We start from the raw sequence: 20,814 nt of genomic DNA, 5'->3' as shown, positions 1-20,814 counted from the left end.
GCAGAAGAAGCCATCAAGAGTGAAAAGACAATCTATGCAATGGGAGAAAATATTCGCAAACTATGTATCTGAAAGGATGTTAATATTCAAAATATATACAGAACTCAACATACCAAGGGAAACTTCCTCAACTCAATAAAGAACAGCTACAAAATTACCGTACAGCAAACATCAATCTTAAGGGTGAAAGAGTGAATAGTTCTCCCACAGACTGGAGATAAGGGGGTCCTCTGTTCCCACTGCTAGTCAACGTACTGTAAGTTAGAGCCAATGAAATAAGGAAAGAAAAGTGATGTAGACCAGAAAGGAAGGTTTAATAATGTACCCATCAACAGAAGGTATTGCAGTTGCAGTAAGATGAATGCCTCCCCATGCCTCTCACCCCCCACCAAAAGGATAGCCCTCATCCCTATAACCCGTGAGGGTTACATTCTATGTCAAGAGAGTTTGCAAAAAGAGTTTGTCCTTGTGCCCTAGTTAAGGATCCTGAGATGCAAGATGATCCTAGATGACCTGGCAAACATGATATAATCAGGAGGGTGTGATAAGAAGGATATAAGTGGAGTTGGAGACAGAGAAGTCGTTGCTCTGATAGAAGCAGGATGGGGACAGATGTTAAGATGCTACCTTAGAGGAAGTGGGCTATGAGGCAAGGCAATTAAGCAGTCTCCAGAACTTGGAAAGTGCAAGGAAACAAATTCCTCCCTGGAATATCAAGAAGGCTAACAGTGCTGTGGATCCATTCTAGACACCTTATGTTGAGAAGTAAAAGAGAATAAATTTTATTGTTTTAATTCACTTAGCTTGGGGTAACTTTTTACAGCCACATTAGGAAGCTAGCGAAATGGTGTACACAGAAAAGCCCAAAGAGGGACTCCTGGGTGGCTCAGTCGGTTAGGCGTCTGACTTGGGCTCAGGTCATGATCTGGCGGTTTGTGAGTTCGAGTCCCACATCAGGCTCTGTGCTGACAGCTCAGAGCCTGAAGCCTGCTTCAGATTCTGTGTCTCCCTCTCTCTCTCTGCCCCTCCCCTGGTCATGCTCTGTCTTTGTCTCAAAAATGAACAAACATAAAAAAAAAAAAAGAAAAGAAAAGAAAAGAGCCCAGAGAAGCTACAAATCTCTAAAGTGAGATTAGTAAATTCTTTTTTTTTAAGTTTATTTATTTACTTTTTTAGTAATTTCTACACCCAAAGTGGGGCTCAAACTCATGCCCTGGAGATCAAGAGTTGCATGCTCTTTAACTGAGCCAGCTAGGCGCCCTGTAAGATTAGCAAATTCTAGATATTCAAGATCGACATTAAAAAAATCTATATTACTTCAATGCAGTAGCAGTTAACACATGGAAACTGAAATTAAAAATACAATTATATGTACAATTGCTCAAAAAGGAAAAAGTACAAACATATGTTAATCTAACAAAAACATTAACAGGATTTTGATGCTAAAATCTATAAAAGTTTACACAAATAAAGACCTACCACAGCCATTTACTGGAAGATACAACATAGAAATGATGTCAAACGATTACAAATTGATAGGTTAATGTAATTTCTATCAAGGTATTTTCTACAATACAAACAAGATTATTCTAAAATTTATAAAGAAAGGCAAAGGAACTAGAATAGCTAGAGCATCTGAAAAAGAATAAAGTGGTCAGAATCATTCATGCAAGATTACTAATATAGTAAAAAGTAATCAAAACTACATTGTATTCGTGGAGTGAGACACAAATAAATCAATGGAAAAGAACAGAGAACCCAGAAATGGCCCCACACAAGTACTTCCAATTGAGCTCGGACAAAGGTACCAAGGAAACTAAATGAAGAGAATTTAATACTTTAAACCAGAAAAGATTCCATAGAACATTATCCTCAGCATCCATATACCTTTGCTCTATCTCTGTGTTATCTATCTTCCCATCTGGAGTTTTAACACATTTTGACTTTATTCTGTGGTATTTTGAAAAAAACAATTATCCTGTGGTGTGTACTATTTCGGTATCTCACTTTAGAGAACTTGAGATTTCATTATTTTATTCCTCATAGAAACTCTCTGAGGGCGCCTGGGTGGCTCAGTCGGTTGAGCGTCCGACTTCGGCTCAGGTCACGGTCTTGCAGTCCGTGGGTTCGAGCCCCGCGTCGGGCTCTGTGCGGACAGCTCAGTGCCTGGAGCCTACTTCAGATTCCGTGTCTCCCTTTCACTCTGCCCCTCCCCCGCTCACGCTCTGTCATCAAAGACATCAAAGGCAGGATGTTTGACAAAAAGCCCTCTCAGATTCATTACATTTGTAAGGCTGCTCTCCGGTGTGGGCCCTGTGATGTTCTGTAGTTTTGATCCATGGGTAGAAGCCTTAGCATGCACATTACATTAATGTGGTTTTATCAGAGATGTAGATCCCGATGTCTAGTGAGTTGCGAAGACTGTGTAAGTCCTCTGCCGCACACGTTACATTTATGTGATTTCTCTTTAGCGTGGGCTCTCTGATGCCGACTCATGCTTGAACTTCAAATCAAATGCGTTGTCACACTCCCTACGTTCGTCAGATTACTCCCCGGTATGAATTCTCTGATGGCTTACAAGGCTTGAATTCTGAGTGAAGACCTTGCCACAATGACTACATTTATAAGGTTTCTCTCCAGTATGGATCATCTGGTGTCTAGTGAGGTTGGAGCGTTGAATGAACGATCTGCCACACTGATCACACTGGTAAGGTTTCTCTCCAGTATGAATTCTCCGATGACTAGGCAGGCTTGAACTCTGACTGAAGACCTTGCCGCATTCATTACATTTGTAAGGTTTCTCTCTAGTATGGATCACCTGATGGTAAGTAAGGCTCGACAGCATAGTAAAGGCTCTGCCACACTCATGGCACTGGTAAGGCTTCTCTCCAGAATGAGTCCTGCGATGACGCGCAAGGTGTGAATCGTAACTGAAGACCTTCCCGCATTCGTCACACTTGTAATGTTTCTCTCCCGTGTGGATTATTTGATGTCTAGTGAGATGTGAGCTCTGATTAAAGGCTTTGCCACACTCGTTACATTTGTAGGGTTTCACACCGGTATGGATTACCTGGTGGTTAGTGAGCTGTGAGCCGTAGGTAAAGGCTTTGCCACATTCGTTGCACTTGTAAGGCTTCTCTCCCGTGTGAATTCTTCGGTGACTCACCAGGCCTGAGCTCTGACTGAAGACCTTGCCACACTCATTACACTTGTAAGGCTTCTCTCCCGTATGGATCACCTGATGGCTCGTAAGACCTGAACACTCACTGAAGGCCCTGCCACACTCATTGCAGTGGTAAGGTTTCTCTCCGGTGTGAATTCTGTGATGACGTATGAGGTGCGAGTTGCGACTGAAGACCTTCCCACATATGTCACATTTATACGGTTTCTCTCCTGTCTGGATTACCTGACGTCTAGTGGGGTGTAGACCGGGATTCACTGCTTTGTCACACTCCTCACGTGTGTAAGGTTCTTCCCTGATGTGCGCTTTCTGGTCTTGTGGGAGTAATGAAGAACGCAAGGGATCATTCCCACGTTCATTAGAGATGTTGGTCGGGACTCTTGGAAGAATTGTGTGAAGTAGTGAAACTGAGGCACTATCGTTGACAGACCTCGCCACTTGGTGACATTCGTAAACTTTCCCTTCAGTCTGAAGTATCTGCACGCCAGCCAGACGTGACTGAAAGCTTAGTCCAGACCTGTTTTCAATCGGCTCATTTCCTGCGTCTCTTCTACCAGTCAGGTTTTTGTTAAGGGTCACGAGCACACCTTCGTAATTTCTTTCACCGTCTCTCCGCTGACACTCAGAGTCGTGAAAACTTTTCTGGATTTCTCTGAAGCTACAATCTTCGGTGTCACGGCTTTCATGTCTTTCCAATATAACTGTCTGCAATACTTCCCCTGTATTACTGTTTTCTTTTGGTGGTAGTTCCTTGATCACACATTTGGGAGAGAGAGCTACAAGATATAAAGAACCATAGGTTTCCAATTAATTACAGAAAAATCTCATATTGAAAAACATATTACACCAAAAGTAGTACATATATTGATCAGTTATGAAATGTTGCAACCATGACTTTCAATTTTTAGGAACACAAAAGGTACAGGATTCTTTAATATAAAAGGGTAATTACATGTAATTCAAATTGATTTTAAAGCCTACTTTAAATAGTCAATGTTGGGACACCTGGGCGGCCTAGTCGGTTAAGTGTCCGACTTCAGCTCAGGTCATGATCTTGTAGACCGTGGGTTTGAGCACCGCATCGGGCTCTGCGATGACAGCTCAGAGCCCGGAGCCTGCTTCAGACTCTGTGTCTCCCTCTCTCTTTGCCCCTCCCCTGACTCATGCTCTGTCTCTCTCCATCTCTCAAAAATGAACAAAAACTAAAAAAAAATTAAATAATCAATGGCAAAAAAAAAAAAAATCACAGTATGCAAACTTACGTTAGCCCTGAAAAGAGGGGGATTTTCTCATCATGTTCTGAAATGGCACACCATCACCTGCCAATTTTTCACAGAAAATATATGGTTGTTTCACGTTTGAAGAGATAAAAGTACTGTCCATATTTACTGCATCTTTATTGGGCACTGATTCTAAAGCACAGCATGATATACTCTAATGGTAAATAATCCAGAACAAACTTATCTAATGAGTAATCTAAATTTTTTAAAATATTTATTTATTTTTGAGAGATGAGAGAGACAGAGCACGAGCGGGGAGGGGCAGAGAGAGAAAGAGACACAGAATCCAAAGCAGGCTCCAGGCTCCGAGCTGTCAGCACAGAGCCTGACATGGGGCTCAAACCCACGAACAGTGAGATCATGACCTGAGCCGAAGTCGGATGCTTAACCGACTGAGCCACCGAGGCACGCTATCTAAATAAATGGCAATTTAGAATTGGAAAACTATAGTAGCACTGGGGAAATGAGGGAGAATTTAATCAATGTTATAAAAATATTTTTCTGAATACCAGTCATGTAACTATATTCCCTCAGAATGGCCATTTTTTTTTTTTTTTTTTTTTTTAACATTTATTTATTTTTGAGACAGAGAAAGACAGAGCATGAACGGGGGAGGGGCAGAGAGAGAGGGAGACACAGAATCAGAAACAGGCTCCAGGCTCTGAGCCATCAGCCCAGAGCCCGACGCGGGGCTCGAACTCACGGACCGCGAGATCGTGACCTGGCTGAAGTCGGACGCTTAACCGACTGCGCCACCCAGGCGCCCCTGAGAATGGCCATTTTTAACAAGCAGTATAAGTCGGCTATGCTGCACTGTGCATACCAAAAAATCATCATCTGTAAGTCATAACAACAGTTAATAAAACATTCTAGTAACCTAGAGTAAAAGCAGGACTGAAATAATAAGCAACCACAATGATACAAAATTATAGTTTGTGGAATTCTCAACAAATCTCTCTTGAGAGAAAAAAAAAAAAAAAGCAAGGGCTTCTATTCCAGAACCAGCATACAATACGAAAACTGGAATTTATGTTAAGACCACTCATTTTTGAAGTATTCAGTCAGGGAAATACTTAACATAATTGGGAAAAGAAGTCAGAAATCACAATTATGATTTTTTTTTTAAGTTATCTCTATGCCCAACAGGGAGTTCAAACTCACAACCTTGAGATCAAGAGTCACATGCTCTACTGACTGCACCAGGCAGGCACCCCATATATCACAATTATGAGTTTTGGCCTGCACTTATGTAACAGCTAATCAATTCCCTATCTGTGTAGTATTCTTTAATTTTTTAGTTCACTGGCCACAAAGTATATGTAATAATAAGTTTGTGTGTGAAAATCTTATTAATGAAGGCCAGATCAAACAATGTTTGGACAGAATTGTAGAATAAAAACATACAAAATATAGTGCAGGCTGCATGGCCTGAATGTTTGTGTCCACCCCAATATGATGGGGTTGGAGGTGGGGTCTTTGGCAGGTAACCAGGTCATGAGGGTGCAGGGTCGCGAATGGGATTAGGGCCGTTACAAGAAGAGATATGAGAGCTTGCTGCCTTACTCTTTCCATCATGCAAGGACAGGGCAAGAAGGCAGTGCTCTAAACCAGAAGAAGGCTCATCAGGAACTGAACTGACTAACACCAAGATCTTGGACTTTCCAGACTCCGGAACTGTGAGAAATAAATTTCTATTAGTTAAGCCATCTGGTTTTGGTACTTGCTATGGCAGGCTGAGCCAAGGCACAGACAAAAGACCATCTGATCAAAATCGTGACAGAAGGTTGCCGTATCTTACAAAAGTCAAGGAATTTCTGAGACTTTACTATAAAACACGGAATAGCTTTACAAATCAAAACCACAATGAGATACCACCCTACACCTGTCAGAATGGCTAACGTTAACAACTCAGGCAACAACAGATGTTGGCGAGGATGCGGAGAAAGAGGATCTCTTTTGCATTGTTGGTGGCAATGCAAGCTGGTGCAGCCACTCTGGAAAACAGTATGGTGGTTCCTCATAAAATTAAAAATAGAACTACCCTACGACCCAGCAATTGCACTACTAGGCATTTATCCACAGGATACAGATGTGCTGTTTCGAAGGGACACATGCACCCCCATGTTTATAGCAGCACTATCAACAATAGCCAAAGCATGGAAAGAGCCCAAATGTCCATCGATCGATGAATGGATAAAGAAGATGTGGTGTATGTATACACACACACACACACACACACACAATGGAGTATTACTCAACAATGAAAAAGAATGAAATCTTGCCATTTGCAACTACGTGGATGGAACTGGAGGGTATTAAGCTAAGTGAAATTAGTCAGAGAAAGACAAAAATCATATGCCTTCACTCATAGGAAGACTTTAAGAGACAAAACAGGGGCGCCTGGGTGACTCAGTCGGTTAAGCGTCCGACTTCAGCTCAGGTCACGATCTCACGGTCCGTGAGTTCGAGCCCCGCGTCGGGCTCTGGGCTGATGGCTCAGAGCCTGGAGCCTGCTTCCGATTCTGTGTCTCCCTCTCTCTCTGACTCTCCCCCGTTCATGCTCTGTCTCTCTCTGTCTCAAAAATAAATAAACATTAAAAAAAAAATTTTTTTTAAATAAAAAAAAAAAAGAGACAAAACAGATGAACCTAAGGGAAGGGAAACAAAAATAATATAAAAACAGGGAGGGGGACAAAACAGAAGAGACTCATAAATATGGAGAACAAACTGAGGGTTACGGGAGGGGCTGTGGGAGAGGGGATGGGATAAATGGGTAAGGGGCATTAAGGAATGTACTCCTGAAATCATTGTTTCACTATATGCTAACTAATCTGGATGTAAAATTTTAAAAAATTAAAAATAAAATTAAAAAAAAAAAATAAAACACGGAATATCTTAAGCCTTCTAATAGCACTGACATGGCTAAAAGCCTTGAAGTACATCACCACCACTTTTTAAACAGGGACAGTAGGCACATGGGGTTTGTGTTTCTAACCCTTATTCATAGAGAAAGTAAGTATGAGAAACAGGATTTGACCTGGGCCTGCGGGTTCAGACAAAGTGTGCTCATGCATAAACGCCTGCAAATCACAGTCAAGATCAGGAGCTTCGACATAAACACGTTGAGGGAGACACCAGAGCTGTGTTGTACTAACAGTGTTACCTAGCCACCCTGAGTACCCTGTCACCCCCGCAATAAGGATTTCTGTAGTGTCCTGAAACAGCGACACAGTGGATAAGCAGGGATCTTTCTTAATGTGGTAAGTAGTGTGGCTGGTGAGGGGGGCCTGCAGGAATCAGGGTGTTCAAGTTCTACACAATTCATAAGCTAGTAAGGAACGGTGTGGTCCATCCAGATCGAGTACCGTGTGAGGGAAGGCCACAAAGAAGGAAGGTCAGGAGCGGAGGGCAGGAGGTAATGAGCACATGAGAGAAGCGATGGTATTTGCCCATCCACGGAGGGGTAAATGTACCAGGGCAGTCAGAATTCCAACCTTGGGAAAAAAGAAGGGACTGACGTGGCAAACACCATCATGCTGTCCCACGATGGAATTATAGGAATTAACTGTAGGAATTATAGTGTGGGTGTGTGGCCAAAATGTAAGACGGGTAACAGGGAGGGAGTGTGGAGTCCAGGCAAGAAGCCATGCTTAGAAAACAGAGTAGGATGGGTGGCTGCTGAGGGGGGAGGCATCGGGGACATGGGGTAAGGTTGGTAAAAGGGGACAAAATTTCAGCCACATGGTGAACAAGGTCCGCGGAGCTAACGTACCACATGGTGACTACAGTCGGTAATATCGTATAATTGAAATTTGCTAAGAGAATAGAACTTAAGTGTCCTCACCAAAAAATTTTTTAAAAAGTAAGTATGTGACGTAACGTGTGTTAATTAACTTGATTATGGAAATCCTTTCACAATGTATATGTATGTCAAATCACTACAGGGTACCCTTTCAATATATTACAATTTTCTTTGCCAGTTATACCTCAGTAGAGCTAAAAAACAAAAAATTCATCCTCTGACTGCCTCCTCTGAATACTTACAGAACAGTTTACACGAGGATCTCGGTCTCTTATAAGAACCAGTGAATCAACAGCACAGGGGGAGAAAAAAAAGGAATTGGGTATTTTAAGCTTTTCATAAGGTTTTACGCATACTTAAGTTCTGGCAGCATGCCTGATTAAGTGTGCAAATCATCTGACAAAAGTGTAAGTGCGAAGTCCAGATGCCACGTCATGAGGCTTTTCGTATCTGAGGCAACAGGGCTTCAATCTCAGCAAGTAAGACAGGGGCTCCAAGGGGGAGAATGCAGACACACAAGGGCAGATCTCCACTTCTGGAGGGAAATTTTCCTCACCCAAGGAGACCAGGTTCCTGTAGTTCTCGAGCATCACGTCCCTGTACAAGGCCCTCTGAGCGGGGTCCAGGCACTCCCACTCCTCCTGAGAGAACTCTATGGCCACATCCCTGAAGGTCAACCATCCCTGAAATGAGAACACATTTCACCAAGGAGCTACGGGGAGAGTTATCTGCACACAAAACAGGAAGACGAGAAATGTGTAAGGATCAATTCAGATGAAGTAGGTTTTCTTACAGATCTATGTAAGGTATTTCTGAGCAAGTTATGTGTCCCCAATTTTGGCTTATTACACGTTCCCATAAGAGGTTAGGATGGCTTCTAAATCAATATGGCTTTTTTCATTTTTGTGGACAATATAAGAAATATAAAAACAGAAAATCAGGGGTGCCTGTTGGGAGCATGCGACTCTAGATCTTGGGGTTGTGAGTTTGAGCCCCACGTTGGGTGCAGAGATTACTAAAAAAAATAATAATAATATTATTAATAGTAATAAACTTAAAAAAAAAATAGGGCACCTGGGTGGCTCAGTTGGTTAAACACCTGGCTTCAGCTCAGGTCATGATCTTGTAGTTCAGGAGTTCAAACCCCACGTCGGGCTATGTGCTGACAGCTCAGAGCCTGGAGCCTCCTTTGGATTCTGTGTCTCCCTCTCTGTTCCTCCCCCATTTGTGCCCTCCCTCTCCCTCTCTCTCTCTCTCTCTCTCTCTCTCTCTCAAAAATAAAGATTAAAATTTTTTTTAAAAAAATAGAAAATCAATACAAGGTTATCTAGAAGTGTTATCCATCATGTTGTGATATCTATCAATGTCACAATGAGTGATATTCAATATCTAGATGAGCAAAGGCATGAGTGTTATCTTCAGAGAAGACAATACCCATGATGGCTTTAGAGGAAGGCCACGGTGAGTAAAGGCTCTTGAAGACTTCCCACGTGCTAGCCATCATGCTAAATGCTTTCCACACACTAACTCCCATTGACATCGACATCATTCATCATAGACAGATCTGTTCCCATCTTACCGAGGAGACAACTGTGTCACACACATTCCCCGAAGCCTGCCCAAGGTCAAATGCTCTAAGAAATGGCAGAAAAAGCTCCAGAACCCAGATATTTAGGCTTTGGAACTGAATCTAAACAACGAAACATATACACCAGATAGCATGAAAAGAATGTTGAGAGGGGATTCCTAAAACAATTAGAGACAAGTTTAAGGCTAACAGCATGGTCATTGTATCTGTGCACACACACGCACATGCACACAAATGTCACTCTTGTGCTATTTAACTCATTAATGTGATAGTGTAGAAAACACGTAAAGCCATGCAAATACTTAAGATTTAACTTCAAAAATTCATAAACTTATTTATGAAGTAATGATAATGTCTGTAAATACCACAGGCTTGTGTGTCCCTGCACACGCACACATGCACACACACACACACACACACACACACACACACACTCAAATTTACTGATGTAAGAGGAGTCGACTCTCCATGACACAAAGGGCCCTCCTCATAGGCTCCGGTCCCTGGGTCACGATGAGCTGGAATCTAAGTGCAGAGGAAAGGGACGGGGGTGGGGGGAAGGCCTGGGGGAGTGTGGACAAACACTTCAGACTCAGACAAGGTTGGCAAGTCCAAGAAGGGCCTTGCAGGAATGAGAGACAGGAAATCGACCCAGGATATGACTTCACCTGACAGACAGCCATTCCCGACTCCTTTCCTTTGCTCTTCCTCCCTTTCCAGGATTCTTCCTCAGGCAGGATCAGGCTTGGCAATTCAATCCTAAGTGTCAAGAAAACACAGCTTAATGCTTTGAGTCAGTCTGGGTCCTTCCCGTCCTGCAGCCTCACACGGGAAGGCCTCTCCGTGTGAAAACACGGGGGGAGCCCCGGGACAGTGGACTCCTCCAGAGGCCAGCAAGTGACCTTCCCACCCTTCTTCTTCAGAACCGGCTCCCGCCCTGGTGAAGCCCCCCGCACACAGCATCAGTGGGGACCTGGGCGGGACCTGACCCTCCCCTGCAGGTCACAGGCCCGCCCCGATCACACCCCACGGAGAGTGGGTGCCCCCTCACCTCTCCCTGGGTCAGAGGCTGATGTCAGCCTCAGACATGCAGCACCACAGCCTTGGTGCTCAGCGCTGGAGACACATCAGAAACCCCCCAGGCACTTTAACTAGGACTGAGATCAGGCCCTGTCTCCCCTTGGCCATTTGAAGGGACTCTTTGGGAGGGTGCCCGAGAGGCTCCGCTGAGAAGGACCCAGGGGAGGGAGCTTGTTTGCCACCCGCCTCTGAGGGGCCACACAGTTCCAGGCAGAGGGACAGGCCCCGGGAGGCCCTCAGGCAGGAGCAAGCCTGGCCCCAGGAGAGGGGAAGAGGCCTGCGTGGCAGCAGTGGGGTGAGGAGACCAGCAGGGGAGGAGGACAGACAGGCACCTGGGGAGGCAGATCCGGAAGGGTGTGTCTTCCAACATTTGCCCCCCATGTCTTGAAAGAAACGTTATGTTCCTCCTCTCATTTGAAGCAAACATCAGATTTTTTTCATCATACACAAATATTTACAAATAATGTAGTATCTCATATTTAGAATTATGCCAAGCTGTTCACTAAGCCCCAGGAAGTAGAGGGTTGCCCTTAACCAAAATGTGGAGGGTGCAGGGGGAGGGTGACTGGGGGAGGTCGAGTCAGTTCTGGACAAGTTAAGATGGATGTGCCCCAGACGTCCTAGCAGAGATGTCGAGGCAGCTGGACACGGGACGGAGTCCAGGGCAGAAGTCTGGTGGAAGCGGAAACCAGGAGACATGCAGGTGGTGCTGAGAACGAGGAGATGAAGTGATAAGGAAAGGCAGGGGTGTAGCCAGAGAGAAGAGGTTCAAGGACTCAGCTGCGGGGTGCCCCACACTCGGAGACCAGGGAGTTCAGCAGACACCAGCAGGGTAGCTAAGAGGTGACCAGTGATCAGGGAAACCAACAGGTAAATAGGGTAGTAAAGCTTAGTGAGATGTCCTCAAACTAAGAAAAAAAGGGTGTCGAGGAAGAGGGAGTGGTCACATGTGCCACCTGCCCCTGACAGGAAAAGCAAAATAAAGACAGGACATTCAATCCTGGACTGAGAAATGGGGTCGCTGTGGCTCTGAAAGACAAAGTCTCAGGGCACGGTAGCTGTTGAAAGCTTGACCAGATGGGGTTCACGAGACGAGTGGAGACCAGATTTGAAGACAGTGGAAGCAGGCTTTTAGGGTCTTGTGTCCTGAAAGGGAGCACGGGGTGGGATGCGCATTAAGGAGGCCACTTGTTGTGCTGAGCACTGGGTGTCGTATGTAGGTGATGAATCACTGCATTCTGCTTCTCAAACTAATATTACGCTGTATGTTAACAAACTAGAATTTAAGTAAAAACTTGAAACATGAAAAAAAAATGAAAGGGAGTAAGGAAGAGAAGGGCTTACCAGAGGGGAAATTAGTTAATAGAGAACGTTTTGTTATTTAAAACAATTTTTTTAAGTTTATTTGAAGGGAGGGAGGGAGGGAGAACGAGCGAGAGCACATGAGCAGGGAGGGGCTGGGAGAGAGGGAGAGAAAGAGAAGCCCAAGAAGGTTCTGTACGGTCAGCACAGACCCCAATGTGGGGCTCGAGATCACGACCTAAGCCGAAGTTGGACACTTAACTGACTGAGCCACCCAGACACCCTGAGAATGTTTGGGTTTAAAGATTCAATGAGACAGTAAATAAAAAGCTTTGGGGGGGAGGCGTGCACGTGTGTGTGGAAGACAGGCGAAACCACCATCTGCGTGTGCTGACTGAAATTATTTCCTGACGCGTACAAACTCAAGATGGAGTGGAGGAAGGATCCCATCCAGTCCTGAGGCGGTGGGTGGGGCTGGCGACCCGGGAACAGTCTGGCTCAGCAACACACAAAATGACGGCGGTGCAACCTCTTGCATGGCCTTCATTTGGGGGCACTGAAATGCGCAGGGGTATTGTTTGCCCTTGGAACAGTCTTCATCGTGAGGGACAGAGCAGCTGACCAGGTGCAGGGGAGGCACAGAAAGCCAAATCCAGCACGCCTGGCTGGCTCAGTCAGTAGAACATGCGAATCTTGATCTTGGTTGGGGTCGTGAGTTCGAGCCTCACATCGGGTGTCGAGATTAAAGAAAAAAAGTCAAGAGTCCTTCACTCAGACCACTCTCCTACCTGTCAACAGATGTCTACAAGGATGCATGAGCCCCCATGAGAGCCCAATATCTTCTTAAACATTCAAAATTCTCACTTAGATCTTCCAAAATGCATCTGAACCCTTCTTGACTTGCAACACAGAATAATCCAGAAGGTTCTCTGAGACCTTCCCTCCAAATCCTCTGTGTCAGACGATGATTCTTGCACAGACTCCACACAGGTTACTGTGTGGAACAGATGCTGGGGGGCACCTCCCAGATTCCCCCCAACCCCTAGGACCGAGGCACCATCCAGCTGCGGCCAGAGCTCTCTGTGGCTCGAACAACATCACAGGGGAACGTGCCTCTGCCTAATCCCTCTCCTTTCGTGTCTCCTCAAGTGTCATCAAGTTTCCCAATTAAACCCCAGCTGGCAAATCTCAGCCTCAGCATCTGGGTCCGGGGGAACCTGGGCCACGACAATGGCTCCCCAAATGGACCCATGCAGCCCCACAACCACCCACAAACCACTTCCAGGTGCTCCTGCGGGAACCGAGACACCCTTTCCCAACAGGTCCACACACCCCTCACCCCACAGCCAAGCCCGGGACACGCGCACACACCGTTCCCTGGGCCGTCTGGGGGCCCACACTTGCTTCCGCTTCCCTCCCTCACACCCCTCTCGCCTCACTTCCATTTTCCCCATCTTCCCACCTCTCCTCCACATGCGCCTGAGCAAACTGGGCCAAGAGGCACGGGCACCACACCAGTAACGGACAAGAGTGCAGAGTGAAGGACACCGGGTCTTCAGTATGGACACCAACGAGGTGGCCCCGCCAGGGAACACTTGGGAGCAAGTGAGGACAACAGGGAGTCCAGTTGAAAAACAGTCAAAGGTTGGCCGGATCCAGTGCGGTGGGACGCGAGAGACAGAGAGGCCCCACATCTCTTCCCAGAGGCCACCAGGTCTCCCCTCCCCACTCACAGCAAGTTGCAAGAACCTCTAGTTCTTTGTGGTGCCTATTTTATGTCCCCTGAGGCTCCTGACCTCGTCCTCACCCTTCCCGAAGGGATACTCAGACTCTTGACTCTGAGCAGATAACTGCTGGAAGCCAAGCCCCCGCCCAGGATGCAGCCGGTCCCTGGTGACGTGCACAGCCCGGGCCACCTGGGAGCTGGTGAAGGGCAGTGACGCAGCAGGTGAACACGTGGGGACCCCTGGTCTGTAGGGCCTTCCAGGCCCCAGTACGTCCTTCTGCTCTTGAGTAAATAAGCAGCCACAGGAGATTTCGATCCATTAACTGAAATTCCCAGAACAAATACTGGCATGAGCATCACCACCTGCCCGGCCTCCTTGGTCTTCCCCGAGGACTACTCAGCTCTACCACAGGCCCGGCAGCTCAACCCAAGCCCAAAGTGAGGTGCAGCCGCCAGCCTGGGAAGGAGGGACTTCGTGCTCCCTCCAGCTGAGACAAAACAGGAAAGACTCAACGGAGATGATTCAACCTGCATAACACGACAGATGGCTGGGGAAGGGCACTTGAAGTGTCAGGCTGGAGAGCCTGGAGAGACATCTCTGAGACTAAACCTGAAGGAGAAAGGGCCAGAGCTGACATGGTTTAGGGACATCAGGTCAGAGCAGGGATGAGGACCTGTGACAGAAAAGGCTGGTGTTTGGGAACAGAGAAAAGGTGATCGTGACTGGGGCACAGCGAACTGTGAGGAGAGGGTAAGGTCCCAGGACGAGGCTGGAGACACTGGCAGGGCCTGACGATTCGGGCTGTGCAGCCACAGTGAGTCTGTATTCTGTCCTGGTGACGATGGAGCCAGCAGAGGGTTCAATGCCAGGGGGGGACATACTCTGCCGAGAGAGTCACCCCTGCTGCAGAGAGATGGTCTGTGACTCAGAGTCTGTGTCTCTGCCTCCATCCTAGTGTTCTGTGTTTCATTTTTGGAGGACTGGGACCCACTTGCAATTCTACTGACATCTAGGCACTCTGTCCAAGAACTGCCACACGAGATATGCATTGTATTCTGCCAATGAATTCAGGGCTCAGTGTTGCTCAAATTCAGTTTCTGTCTAGTCTGTCATCTCCATGTTGAGCTGGGCTCACTGAGGCCCACAAGGGAGTCATTTCACCAAGTTATCCTGAGAAGGTCTGCGTTGAGTAAGCAAAACTGGGTACAACTGAATTCTGATAGGGTGGCCTGAAGGGCCCAGTGGGCAGAGTTTGCCCACATCACTCTTCTCTCTTAAAAATTCCAGGACCATCTTTCACATGTCTGGGCTAAGGAAACTTCCATTTCTTTTCTTTTCCTTTATTTTTTTCTTTTTAAATAATCTCTAAGCCCAGTGTTAGGCTTGAACTCATGACCCTGAGATCAAGAGTCGCACGCTAGGAGAACTTAGGTGGTTCAGTTGGTTAAGTGTCTGACTTCAACTCAGGTCATGATCTCTATGTTCGTAAGTTCGAGCCCTGTGTCGGGGCTCTGTGCTGACAGCTCAGAGCCTGGAGCCTGCTTCTGTGTCTCCCTCTCTCTCTGCCCCTCGCCTGCTCGTGCTGTCTCTTTTGGTCTCTCAAAAATGAATAAAAACACTTAAAAAAAATTAAAAAGAATCACACGCTCTACCAAATGAGCCAGCCAGGCGCCCTTAGGAAACTTTTATCTCAAGGTATAATCGCTGTGTGCTCAGGCACTAAACTCCCCTTATCCAGAACATCACACTAAAACATTTACAAAATTCAGAACTTTGAACACATAATGAATTGCTGCTGTAAACACTGCAAGGCGGCCACCTATAGAAACAAGACACAAATTTCCTCATCAGGAACAGATGGGCTCTGTTAGGTGACCTTTCCAAGTAAATCAGCCCATTCTTCAATATTTGCAAAAAGCAGGCAAGAGGAACTTGAGGGGAATATCTATTCGGTAGCTCATGGCCCACTGTTTCAAAAGATCACATAAAAGGTAAGAAAACTGAATATTAAAGTGACAGCTTAAACCAGGTTTTGACTTACATAAGAGATTACTGGACATGTTTACGAAGTACACACTGGAACAGTCTAAAATTATACTACATACTAAAGGAAGTTCTCAATATACATGACAAAGAGAGAGCTTACAGACCTGTCTGAACCACACAATGAACTTAAAAAAGAAAAGTTAAAAAAAAAAATTTTTTTTTAAACAATGAAGTATGAGACCAAAATTTTTAAAAATGGCAAGGTCATGCTTAGAAAAGCATGCCAGAAACTGTTTATAGGATGCCTTCAAAGGTCACTTCAGAAGTTAATTATTTATAGGAAAGTATAAAGATGTATTTCAAGCTTCAAAAAGGAAAATGATGTAAATATAAGCGAATCAGGAAGAAAAAAGTAAAATCCATTACAAAGAAGCAACAGTTTTCAGTTTTCACGTTCCATAAAAAGGCAGCGTGTCGGGCGCCTGGGTGGCGCAGTCGGTTAAGCGTCCGACTTCAGCCAGGTCACGATCTCACGGTCCGTGAGTTCGAGCCCCGCGTCAGGCTCTGGGCTGATGGCTCGGAGCCTGGAGCCTGTTTCCGAGTCTGTGTCACCCTCTCTCTCTGCCCCTCCCCCGTTCATGCTCTGTCTCTCTCTGTCCCAAAAATAAATAAAAACGTTGAAAAAAATTAAAAAAAAAAAAAAAAAGGCAGCGTGTGATGATGGCCATTTCTTGCCCCACTTCTATCCTCGGAGCCCAGGCAAAGGGAAGAGGGTGACCCATGACTGAATGAAGTCTCTGCCTTCCTGGATGAACAGGGATTGCAAATAGAAGGTATATTCTGAAGCAAATAATTATAAGATGCACAGGCTTTTTAGAAAGGAGTTTTGCAATTCTCACCCTTATCTGCATCATTTATTCTAATTTTAAGTGTATTATATTATAAAGCCATACGTAACATACTTCATCATCCATATCCAACCAATTCACCATTCATCTGGATTACTTTGCTCACTACTGTCTTTCCTTCTCTCAATATTTATCTCTCCCCCAGCCCCTTTTCTTTTTTTTTTGGTTTGCTTTTCCATTTTCCCCTTGGGTTTCTGCTCATTCTGTTCCCCTCTCCTGTCCCGCCGTTTCTCTCCTCTGGGTTTCTTCTTGCACACTTGTTCTGACCCATTATGTAACCTGTTCCCCTTCTTGTTGCTTTCTCCCCAATCTTTCTGATTATCCCCAATCTTCATGCATTTCTCTTTCCTCCCCAGCTCCCATCTGCTCTCCCAGTTAAGTGTGCTCTTTCCCTGCTACTCTCCCTCTGTCCCACTCTCTGGCACCCCCAGCTTGCTGGGCCCCCTCCCGGCTGTTTCTCCCTCCCTTCCTCTGGTCTCCTCCCATTGGCCCCTTCTTTCCTCTCAGCACCACATCGAGCAGGCTGCCAGGACTCCAACTCTTTCAACCTCTCCCTTGGCTCCAAGTGAAGTGCCTTCCCCTTTGTTACCCACGCTCCTGTTGCCCGTCACGGGCCCCTCTCTACATTTCGCTCCTCATCATCCCTCTGGAGATTTCCTTTTTACTCTAAATTTCTCAACCTTCTTTTCTCCCACTGCTGCTACTTTGCCATCTGCTTCTGGTTCTCCCTCATTCATTTTTCTGTAATTCTCTCGGTAGGTCTTGTGAAAATAAATAAGGAAACCTCATTTAAAGTGGAGTAGGGAAACCCTGAAGTGGGAGCTCTCTGGCAAGTACCACACCCTGTAGCCTGCTTAACCAGCAGGAAGAACGAACAGAAGAATTACTTTAACAAGGGAGGTCCTTTTTCACACGGGAATTTCATCTCTTGCTTGTAAGAAAATAAAGGAAGATCCCTTCATGCCCCACCAACAGATGCACTGACCACCACTTGCAGCCACTGAAAAACCGCCACAACCTTCAACTCTTGTTCTTCTCCAATGAACTTCCGTTTAAAACTCCCCCCCGGGGGCGCCTGGGTGGCTCAGTCAATTAAGCCTCCGACTCCTTGATTTCAGCTCAGGTCATGATCTCGCAGTTCCTAAGTGTGAGCCCTTCATCAGGCTCTGCTGACAACACGGAGCCCGCTTGGGATTCTCGGTCTCCCTCTCCGCTCGTCCCCCTCTCGTGCTCTCGCGCACGCGCTCTCTCTTTAAAAAAATAAATAAAAAACAAAAAACCCTCCCCAATTTCCTCCTAAAAATAAGAGCTGACCTTCCCTTTCTCTCCCAACTTGCCAATAATTCACCACTCCATGCATGTCCCGAACTGCAATTCCTCTGCTTCTTCCAGAATAAAATCATTTTGCTGGTAAAATAACTGACTTTTGTTTTTAAGATGGGCAGTCCCTCTCCTCCAGATTCCTCTCACCCAGAAGTGGGGTGTAAAAGGATGCCCACCTCCCACAAAAACACATTATCCAGCGCCGGGTGCACGGTCTGTCTCGAGACAGGCCCTTTCTAGTCCTCTCCAGCACAAGGTGAGGCCTGGGGAACTAAGAGTAGCCGGCTGAGAGAGACGCGAGGTGAGAGGAAGTGAGCGTGCCTCCGGAGAGGGCTGAGCTCTCCAGAATCTCAGGGCGCAGGTAAGGACCAGCCTCTCCCGAGGGGGCGGCCCGGCGCTGCCCTCTAGGGGCAGAGAGCAGCGAACATCCACCTCGCGAATTCCAAACAAAAAGGGAAGCCCCCGGCCTCCCATGGAGACGTCTGAATTTACTCGCACTGGAGGAGGTGGTGCGGAGATTTTAGCAGCCCCCAGACCCCGGGGACAGAGGAGGGGAGACTGCGAGGCGCAGGTTTAAACAAGAAAGACGAAACTCACACTCCACAGACTGGCCACCGCTCCACGAAACCCGCTTCCGGGTCTGCAGGCAACCGCGCGCGCGCAAAGGGAAGAGGCGGGGCCTGTGCGGGGCGCAGAGTGAAGCCCTGCTGGCGTAAGGTCGGCGGGAGAGGGAGGCGGGGTCTCGGGGACTGGCGGTAACCATAGAGACGAGGCGCGCGGAGAGGGCAGGCGTGGGCGGGGTCGACTCCAGCGCGGGATCTGGGATTCCCTCCCGGGTTTTCGGGGCTTGGGAGTGCTAGAGTCAGCCTGGTCTTTATCCTGGGAAGCGGCACTTTCTATTTCAAGTTAACATTTCAAATAATTTTAAGGTAAAAGCTTAGAGTTTTGTGGGCGCCACTTATGTTGGAAAGTCAGATGTTTTCCTCTTCACAGCTGAAAACGATTCAAGTCAAAAGCCACGAGTCCCGCCAGAGAGGATGAAGCAACTCAGTGTTCTTGGGAGCTGGGACCTTGGTGCGGGGTGGATGTGGGCGGTGGCTGGGTCCTGGAACACTGTTGCAATTAAAGTTAAGTTAAACAACTTAACTGCAAATGGATGCAAACTGGAATGTGAAATGCAGATTCTGCCTGGGCGGAATGTGCAATTTCACAAGTGCACCCAGGCCATCATTTCCGTTTATACTCCCCATTCACCTCGGAGTCAGACTCAACCCTGTGCTGTGTTCCAGAGACTTACCCAGGGACAAGACCTGAGGTGTAGGGCTTGGAGGGCTAAGGCATGTGATAATTTATTACTTTTAAAAAAGCAATAACTTTAAAACAAAGATTAAATTACATCGCTCTTTTTATACTTACTATATTGTTCCACACTTGAGATAATTATACTCAAATGCATTCGAGATAAACGTTGTTGACATCACAATATGGTTAAGTCAATAATTTCTAAATATAACGTAATTTCAAATTCACTTTACTATCACTCTGAAGATGGTTACAAAGCATGTTTTGTTTTGTTTGTTTGTTTTTTTAAATCTAAACGTGGTAGTGGGTCACCTGGTTGGTTCAGCTGGTAGGGCATGCAACTCTTGATTTTGTGGTGGTGAGTTTTAGCCCCATGTTGGGTGCAGGGTTACTTTTAAAAAATTGTAGTATATTTCAGTGGTTTTCTTTGTTTTCTATTTCTCAATGTTCTGGCAGATGTGGATAACAAAGCCTGTACACTATGTAGTCCTTAAAAGGCATTTCAATTTACTTTCACCTAAAAAAATAATTAATTTTGCAATATATCTAAGGGTATTTATTTAGGGTTTTATTTAAACCCTACAAAAAGCAAAACTGGATTTTCAAATTTCTAATAGCCTTGTTTTTGCCCTCAATAATTTTTATGGCAATATCTGTGAATTAACATCTATCATGAAATAAGTGATTCTCTTACATCCCTAGATGTGGAAGATTTCACCACAGAAATGGTAATCAATTGAAATATGATAATGTTTAGATAGGAAATTAGCATATTTAAAATATTTTCAGGTAAAATGAAAATGTCCTGGCATGACCCCAAAGTGGATACATGATGATATGTTAGTACATTAAAAAATATATGGTATCTGGGAGGGATTTTTTTTAAGATTTAATTTCTTTAAGTTTATTTATTTATTTTGAGAGAGAGAGAGCACAAGTGGGAGAGGAAGAGGCAGAGAGAGAGGGAGAAAGAATCCCAAGCAGTCCCTGGACCATCAGTGCAGAGCCTGATGTGGGACTTCATCTCACGAACCACGAAATCATGACCTGAGCAGAAACCAAGAGTTGGATGCTTAACGGACTGAGCCACCCAGGCATCCCAAGATTTGAGTTTTTTAAAGTAATATTTACACCAGCGTGGGGTTTGAATTCACAAACCAGAGACCAAGAGTCATACAGCTCCATCGACTGAGCCCCTGGGAGAGATTTTGAGATTTTTAAAAGGTAGATTATTCTGTGATGTGATATGGCTAACTAGTCATTGAAGGGCATTAGAATATGCCATCCCCGGGGCGCCTGGGTGGCGCAGTCGGTTAAGCGTCTGACTTCAGCCAG

At 45.8% G+C, this 20,814-nt stretch overlaps 1 protein-coding gene across 1 annotated transcript; it reads right to left on the bottom strand.

Moving 5' to 3' along the window:
- Positions 1-1,015: 1,015 nt before the first annotated feature.
- Positions 1,016-18,823, bottom strand: LOC125153775 (zinc finger protein 665-like). The gene is made up of 4 exons (XM_047837295.1): positions 18,775-18,823; positions 10,520-10,610; positions 8,820-8,946; positions 1,016-3,957 (listed from the first exon to the last, which is right to left on the bottom strand). The coding sequence occupies exons 2-4, from the start codon at positions 10,532-10,534 to the stop codon at positions 2,546-2,548; spliced, it is 1,554 nt and encodes a 517-aa protein (XP_047693251.1). The 5' UTR covers positions 10,535-10,610; positions 18,775-18,823; the 3' UTR covers positions 1,016-2,545.
- Between the last annotated feature and the right edge of the window lie 1,991 nt (positions 18,824-20,814).

The sequence above is a fragment of the Prionailurus viverrinus genome, chromosome E2 (assembly GCF_022837055.1).
Source record: "Prionailurus viverrinus isolate Anna chromosome E2, UM_Priviv_1.0, whole genome shotgun sequence".
NCBI classification, from domain to species: domain Eukaryota; kingdom Metazoa; phylum Chordata; class Mammalia; order Carnivora; family Felidae; genus Prionailurus; species Prionailurus viverrinus.
This window is presented reverse-complemented; position numbering and strand designations above follow the sequence as displayed.